Source organism: Phoxinus phoxinus, assembly GCF_949152265.1.
Source record: "Phoxinus phoxinus genome assembly, chromosome: 1".
NCBI classification, from domain to species: Eukaryota; Metazoa; Chordata; class Actinopteri; order Cypriniformes; family Leuciscidae; genus Phoxinus; species Phoxinus phoxinus.
This window is the reverse complement of record NC_136876.1, coordinates 36,095,109-36,103,114: the sequence shown is the minus strand read 5'-3', so window position 1 is coordinate 36,103,114 and position 8,006 is coordinate 36,095,109. Positions and strand designations below refer to the sequence as shown.

The 8,006-nt window shown below is 36.6% G+C and overlaps 2 protein-coding genes across 3 annotated transcripts; one reads left to right on the top strand and one right to left on the bottom strand.

The window, feature by feature from the left end:
• The first annotated feature begins 817 nt into the window (after positions 1 to 817).
• On the top strand, positions 818 to 2,844 carry rmi2 (RecQ mediated genome instability 2). The gene is made up of 2 exons (XM_079631141.1): positions 818 to 1,191; positions 2,241 to 2,844. The coding sequence occupies exons 1-2, from the start codon at positions 894 to 896 to the stop codon at positions 2,390 to 2,392; spliced, it is 450 nt and encodes a 149-aa protein (XP_079487267.1). The 5' UTR covers positions 818 to 893; the 3' UTR covers positions 2,393 to 2,844.
• Positions 2,817 to 6,436, bottom strand: litaf (lipopolysaccharide-induced TNF factor). 2 transcript variants are annotated; one of them, XM_079631128.1, is made up of 4 exons: positions 6,119 to 6,436; positions 5,624 to 5,854; positions 3,046 to 3,202; positions 2,817 to 2,956 (listed from the first exon to the last, which is right to left on the bottom strand). In XM_079631128.1, the coding sequence occupies exons 2-4, from the start codon at positions 5,838 to 5,840 to the stop codon at positions 2,848 to 2,850; spliced, it is 483 nt and encodes a 160-aa protein (XP_079487254.1). In that variant the 5' UTR covers positions 5,841 to 5,854; positions 6,119 to 6,436; the 3' UTR covers positions 2,817 to 2,847. The 2 variants fall into 2 exon arrangements, with proteins under 2 accessions (XP_079487254.1, XP_079487255.1); XM_079631129.1 differs by having other exon boundaries at positions 5,624 to 5,851; positions 6,119 to 6,259.
• Between the last annotated feature and the right edge of the window lie 1,570 nt (positions 6,437 to 8,006).

Below are 8,006 nucleotides of genomic sequence, written 5' to 3'. Positions count from 1 at the left end.
ACATCAATTATTTCAAATTATTTATTTTAATTAGCCTAATAGCTTTTCATTAAACTGCACAACCCCCCTGCAGTTCCATAAAATGTAATGCGCTTCATGTTGTTGATAATGGAGTGTATTTTAAATTTTCTTCTGCATTTTGAGACAAAACAATGGTAGGGGGTAATAATTTGGTGGGGGTCGAAATTCGGCACAACACCTGTAAGATCGGTCATTTACCATGTGATTCATTCAGCGATCAGCAGAAAGCGGATGTAAATCGCAGTTATGGGTGTGCGCACATACGATTGTTTATTTAACATACAGAACATAACTCAACGTTTAATATAATCCCAAATTTATGAATGTCAATGTGTAAATGTCTGACCAAACAATTAAAAGAAAGAAAGAAAGACAGAAATGCACGAAAACCTTGTGCGTTGGTCATCTGAACGACATATTTAGACTTTCTTTATTAATTTAATGAAATTATTTTGTAACAAATACATTCTTTGAGACATAGCACAGAATACACTCTTTTTCGCCACCTGCTGACGTATTTGTGTAATATGAAGAACTGTTCACTGAACGAATCAGTGAACAAATCTGAAGTAATTATTTTGGTGAACAAACTGAAAATAAACGAGATGAAAAGAATCTGGAAAGAATGTAATGTTAATTGGAAGCAGTAATCTACCCAGCAATATAATACATCAATGTTACGATATAGTAACATTAATACATAGTACTAATATCAATGTTTTTGTTATATTTTGAGAGAACTTATTCTAATAAATACTCTGAGCCTTTATTTTGAAATAAAGTCGTCACGTCCGGTTCATTTGAAAATAAAATAGCGCGCTATTCACATAGACAGTATGGCTATTCACCACCAGCATCAGCAAGGATAAAAGATGATGGGAGCAAGCGTTCTTTGTGCAGAAAAAACTCGAAGTCCTCCAGTGAAAGTGTTATCCAGCCAGCTGCGTGAAGGGAAAGAGTGCCAAACATCCAGCGGGAGGTCAGAGTATGTTATTCGGCGACTGGGAGCGGGTGAGCAGAGCTCGTTACAGGTGTCAATGGTCTGGATGCAGGGGACAGTGCTGGAGGTGCAGCCCGATCACAACACAGTGGTCATTCTGGACGAGACCGGAAACTTCCTTGTCAGCGGCATCAACAGCGTGCCGAGAGGAAAACCCTGCCTGAGTCCTGGTTAGTCGCTTAACGTAGTTTTCAAATGTTTTTAAGACGGCTTCTAAAAAAACTTCTAACGTTACTGAGTCAGTGAAAAGATGAATATCAGAAAAAAAGTTACATTTAACTAAATAATATTACCAATATAAGTCTTTACTGTCACGTTTTATCAATTTAACACATATAGTTGCTACATACAATTATTAATTTCTTTAAAAAAAAAAAGACTCCCCAAACTTTTGATTTATAGTGCATATTGTTTACAAAATATTTATATTTTAAATAAATGCTGATTTTTAACTTTTATTCATCAAAGAATCCTGAAAAGTATCACGGGTTGTATTAAAATAAATTGCAGCCAGCATTGGTGTTTCCAACATTGATAATAAATCATAGTAGAATGATTTATGAGGAATCATTTGACACTGAGTAATGATGCTGAAAATTCAGCTTTGCATCACCGAAATAAACAATATTTTATTTAAGTATATTAAAAATAGAAAACCATTATTAAATTGTAATAATAATATTTCACAATATTACCGTCAATTAAATGGAGGCTTGATGAGCATAAGAGACTTCTTTCAAAAACATTTTAAATATTAATGTTTCCAAACTTTTGACTGGTAGGCTACTGTATATATAAAGTGAATATAAAATATAAGGCATTCTTATACACTATTCGATGCCATTTTGTAGTTACAGTGTGAATAGTGTTTTCACCCTGAAAATCCAACCAAAATTGCACCTTATTGGACACTTCATGTCACAGACTTCCTACGATCTAGAGAGAGAGCGAAGCCAGTAGACTCCAAGAACAAAACAACCGTATAAATATCATACATTACACGGATGAGTTCATAGTGCATATCTCATTTGGACCACAACAATACTGTTACTTTGTGCAAATTTACATGTCCTGTATCATGACTCGTGAATATTAATTGGGTTACACTCCACAGAGAAGACCTTTTCACCATTGAGCTAGGCTATTTGTATTTTTGCATTTGCATAGTGTTCTCAGACTATCTTTCCAATGAAAACCAATAGATTGTTTTTGTCCACAGGTAAATACGTCATGGTTATGGGTGTCATCCAGTCTCACATTCCAGAGCCAGTGTTGCGTGCTGTGAAGATGGCAGATCTTTCTGAAAATGCGTTGATTCACCGGAAAAACTGGATCTATGAAGTAGAAGATCTCCAGCAGATTTTGCCCTAAATCTTTTGTTTCACTGTTGTGTTTTCTTTGTGCAGCTCTGTGCTCTCACAGTATTTGCTAAGCAAACTGAGTGAGCAAATGTACGTTACAAGACACAGCAGGCGTCTTAAGTGATAAAAGCATAGATGTTTGTTTATTTATTTATATACATGTATATATGATATTTTTGTTATGCCAGTTTGATTAACTGAGTATAATTGCACTGTAATTATGCACAAATCACATACAGCGTGTTACAGAGATTTCTTTATAATTGTAACAGTTATACAATTGTAAAAAAAAGATAAAATTAAATCAGTTAACAAAGAAAAGACGAGTATGTTAAGGTGTGCGTATATGTTTGAATACATGTCAGTGTCGGCGGCCCAGATACTGAAACGCCTCTTGCTAAAGAATTGATGCACTGTAACCTTTTTTCCTTTGTAAATACACCGTAGGTGTGTTTCACGACCGCTTCACAGTCTCCTGTGGGATCCTAAAACGCTGCTGCAGTTCGGACAGTAGTGTGTCACATCCTTCAGGTTGTCTAGACAGAAGGGAATCAGGCAGCAGCCGTAGATACATCTACAACACAAGAGACACGAGCAGAACAGTCAGGGGAATGTCCTTGTGCTAAAGACCAAAACTGCATATCATGCAATGCTTTATCTTACCCAAAAATGGCCAGGCCCGCACAAGAGAGCCAGACTAATGCTCCTGATGTATGCTCCAAACGGGTTATCACGTTCTGTTGGCATACTGGACAGTGTGCCTGCACTGCAACATCCCCGAAAAGCAAACCAGGCTGAACATACACGGTCTGAACCGATACTAAAGGACAACAAGAAGAATGCTTAGAAATGCTGTGTGTATTTAATATTATTCAAAGTGAAAGATGTCTTATACATTAACAGTTCAAATATCAGGGGCTTACTAAAAATAGATGTACTGGGAACAGTGTGAGAGAATAAATAAAAAAACACATTAACATGGTCAGTAACAGGACGGCTAGTGAAAATGCCTCAGGTATTTATCATGGCTGCGTCCGAAAGCAGAAAAATGCTGCCTTCGGAGGACGCGTTCCAAGGTAGGTCCGAATCCAATGTTAGCTTCACTTCCTGTCTCCTGAGATACATTCATCTGATTGATTTTTGAAGGCAGCATAGATGTATCCTTTGCTCTAAATGATATTTCACAATACTGTGCTTTACATTCTGTGAAAGTGAAGCTAAAAATAAAGATCTGAAAGTTGGTTGGTGGTCAGTTTGACTGGTAAACTTTTTCCACCCTTGATGTTATTTCTAGCTAGAAATGGCAACTGTAGTAGTAATTCAATATTCACTTAGTTTTCACCAAAGCTCTATCTGGTTAGTTGTAGATCATTAAACTGTTACACTGCCTCAGAAGTCTGTCTGAAATCAGTTTCTTGAGGTGCTTTTGTGCGCAAACACTGCCTGCAAAGTCATTTCCTGATAGGGCAGCGATCGGGCAACAAGTCACTGCCTAAGCTTTCGGATGCTTATAATAAAAATTATAATCAAATATTTAAAAATAGTTAATTTTTTATTTAAAGATTTTACATTAAACATAATTTCTTATATGAATCAAATTGTAAATAAATATATATATTTAAAAGAAATTATGAACAAACTTGTGGGGTCAGCAGGACAAGCACAAATCTCTGTTGATATTCTTGAAAGCAAGGTTAACATACCCTAAACTCTCAGTTGATTAACCAAAACCTTGCTTACTCAAGGTCAGCAGGTTAAAAATCCGATGTCTGAAGTTAGTTCAGTCAACCCGGAGTATGAAACTCAGAGTTAACGGTGACCACACAAAGACATTCTCAACCGTGTGCCATATTCAGGAGTCAGCATGAAAACCGACCCTAAGAAGGCGGCTGTGTCCAAAATCGCCCCCTTTACCCTTAAATAGGGCACTATTCGAAGGAAAAGCCATTTGTTGTGTCCGAAACCATTGTGGACATTGAGTTCACTCATTTAATCCCACAATGCACCGCAATAATGAGTTTACAACTGATATATACTGAGAATACTCATAATGTTCATGCCAAATCGTCCCCAAGTCGTTATAAGGTTCTATCTGACATTTTTGTAAAAAAATTGTTATTCACATATTCTTATTCTGTGACCACTTCTTTACATTATGTGATGTTTTTTAAGTTGTATACATTTTGGAACTTTTTATTTAGAAAATAAAAAGGTTCTTTCTACACAGTCGAATGGAATGCAAAAACTTTAAAGCTCAAGATCTCAAAACCAGTCAGAATGCAGACAGAACCTTATAATTCCAAGAGGTCGAAATTAATTCCACGTTTGGCCGGAAGACGGCGCATGCAGATGAATCCATTTTCCAAATCGCTATAAATTCCTATTGAATTGATTATTAAATTGTTTAAATAAGGTTTATATTTGCTAGTTTCCATGACAGAGTTCAAGATAAATCTTTTCATGTTACTACTGAAGCTGCCAGTTTTTGATGAGGATGGGGGTAATTGAGAATAAATGTGGGAAAGTCACTAAGAGAAGGCAATGCCTCCATCGCAATACAATTTTTTATGGTTGAATATGATTGGTTTGTGCGATAAATCCCACCTCTTGTTTTCCTGCGTTCATGAATCGGTCTGGGAAGACTAATTAAAAAGTAAGTAAACAACACAGCCACTTAGATATCAACATCAAACTTGAAATTTATAATGCTGTGCAAAATAGGAAGCCTCATCAATAGGTCACGCATTTGCTGAATACCTGAAGTAAACTAACCCTGGAACATAACCTGCTCTGGAGCAAATAAGCAAGTAAGAAAATAAGTTGCTTTGGCAACTTAAATACCCTAAAAGTTACCTCAGGTTTTGGAACCATAAGTTGAGGTTATCGGCTTCTGAGTAAACATACAAATCACACAAGCTGGAAGTGTTCTGGAATTACCCCCCCCCCCCCCCCCCCCCCCCCCTGAAATAGTTGCTGATAGGAAAAAAAAAAAAAATCCTAAATATGAAAGTGTTTAATTAGAAAATCCAGATACAACCAGCTTCAGTTTCTGTACAACCAGCTGGTCCAAGTCGGTTTATGTGGTTCATCAACAGCAGAAGTCAACCGAAATAGATCTGTCTTAAGACAATTATTGTTACCTTCTGAGTGATGTATACAACCTGTATCTTGTAAATACTTTCTTTAAAAATGTGTGGTCAGATCAAGTCGTGGTGGGGGGGAAAAAAGTGAAGGGCATTACCAACAGGGGTGGTGACAGGTTGACCTTGTTGGGCTGGTGTTGGTGGATACATCTGGCTGTAGTCTTGTGGTGGATATGGAGGCACAGGTGCCTTCATGTCAGCTGGAGCATAGGGCCCTGCTGGGTACATTGGGTTTGATCCCAATGCCTCATCATATGATGGAGGAGGCGGGTATCCCACAAGTGTTCCCGTCTCCAGTGGGGGTGCGCTGGCCATCGTCTCGACTACTGCTTCAAATTCAAATCAACAAAAGCTTTTTGGTAAATAAGAACAGTCAGTGGTTATTGTAATGTCACGTTATTCTGAGCTTTGCTTAATTCCTGACGGATCAGCGCAAGCTTCACTTTTCAGAGAATAGCCATACCTACATAATCTAAAAAAACTAAGCTTACAAATAGCAAGAAAGTTGTGAGAGTTGTAACATCAAAACAATAAAGCGACGATCGTTCAGAAGATCGAAACACTCACTTAGAATCCAAGGAATACACACTTACTGTTTGTTTCGTTTTCTTGTGAACAGCAACAGACTCGAGCGATAAGGAAACGTTTCCTGTTTGTTAGTTCTGTTACGTAGCCTACTTGCTGTATTTCCGCAATACAGATGGGTGGGCTGAGCTCTGTTCAAGATCTGACTAACACTGGAAAGTGTCGATTATATGTTTTATGCGAAGTCAATATCTATACATATAATATAGGTAAAGACAAGAAGCAATTGAGGATTTTTACAAAAACGAGATGTTTCGACGTTCCCCCAAGTTCCGTATTTGGTCACATGTGTTCCAGGCAGCGCGTCCGTCAGACTATTGTTTATTAGTGTTACTCGGTTCAGTACAGCTTTATGTGTTCTCGTATATCTTTTTACCTTGGGGGAAAATATAGGAGCTATACTCTTGGTTAAATGCCAATTGATAAGAATGATATAGCTTTTGGTTTGGCTAGCATTGTTTCCATTATTTCTATTTATCTAAACATATTTATTTGCATGATGTTAGCCTAAATTGAGCTCGAGGTAAAAAAAAAAAAAGACAGAAAAAAAAGTGGTGGGTACAAATTGACTCATGACGAAACCTACGCGTCCCCACCGAAATCGACGCCTATGATTGTTTCCATTATTTCTATTTATCTAAACATAGGCTATTTATTTGCATGAATATATAATATATAAAAAGTGTATTTACATCCTTTCTTTGAAAGACACAGAATTAAAAAAGTAAAACGTGCATTTAATTATATGTAGCCTAAGTATAGGGCTAGAATTAATTTTATTTAAATACAGTCATTCTGGTAGACATTCTACCAGAAACGTACATTATCTGTCATTGACTTGTTACAGTGAATAAAAAAGTATTTCATCCAAAAAATTCTAAAACTGGCGTGTAAAGGAATATGTCATCCATTAGGTTCTCAGATTTTTTCTTTTCTTTATAAAAAACACGTTTGAAATTTACAAATCCTGTCCATATCCTCGTCCAGCCAAATTGGAGCTACAGATTTCATAGTTTTGTTATGCTAAAAAGTGTTATTTAGAAAAAAAAACTCCAACAATAACAAGTTTAAGCTGTTATCATTCGCATCAATTGATCAAAAACATGAAATTATATATAAATTAAATAAACTATTTTACAACTGTCCCCATGTTTTCGGTCAGTCCTGTCATGTTTACTCAAAACACATAAAATGAGTGAAATATGCCTTTAAGGGTATGACTCAGAGGAAGTGACATCATTTGACCCAGGTGAAGGTGACATTGATTAAGGCTGAATTCTGTCATCTTTTTGAATTTTTTTTTTTTTTAGGAAGACGAGCTAAAGGGTCAGGCCCTGTCACGGTAAAACATCCCAGAAAATAATGAAAATGTTTTAAATCCAAAACATGTCTAAAAAGGTTACTGAAATTCCTTGCTTACATGTTATATATTTATATAGTTTTTATGCTAGCATGCTAGCAGGCTGAGTAATGGCAGTTAAAAATGGCCGACCCTCAGGCCCTGTCACATTCCTGTGTGACGGCCTGACAGTCCTGACACGGCCTTACAAAAGAATGTTACTGTTCTGTTTTATTACCTTTATTGCATATAATATGCGTTTAACACATGCCATAGTAAAACGTTATTTGAAAATAGACATTACACTGTAAATATATTATAATGAATTAGGTCTATATTATACACTATATTGGCAAACATTTTGGGATGTCTGCCTTTACATGCACATGAATTTTAATTACATCCCTAATCTGTAGGGTTTAATATGGAGTTGCTCCACCCTTTGCAGCTATAGCTCCAACTCTTCTGTGAAGGCTTTCCACAAGGTTTAGGAGTGTGTTTATGGGAATTTTACCATTCCTCTTGAAGCACATTTGTGGGGTCAGACTCTGATGTTG

Bases quoted from the DNA above. Each gene is read 5' to 3' on its own strand.
- litaf (XM_079631128.1), bottom strand. From the start codon at position 5,840: ATGGCCAGCGCACCCCCACTGGAGACGGGAACACTTGTGGGATACCCG. The intron at 3,203-5,623 runs GTAATGCCCTTC...GTTGTCCTTTAG, and splicing joins ACCTGTCACCACCCCTGTTG to TATCGGTTCAGACCGTGTAT. The intron at 2,957-3,045 runs GTAAGATAAAGC...CTTGTGTTGTAG, and splicing joins GCGGGCCTGGCCATTTTTGG to ATGTATCTACGGCTGCTGCC.
- rmi2 (XM_079631141.1), top strand. From the start codon at position 894: ATGATGGGAGCAAGCGTTCTTTGTGCAGAAAAAACTCGAAGTCCTCCA. The intron at 1,192-2,240 runs GTTAGTCGCTTA...TTTTGTCCACAG, and splicing joins AAAACCCTGCCTGAGTCCTG to GTAAATACGTCATGGTTATG.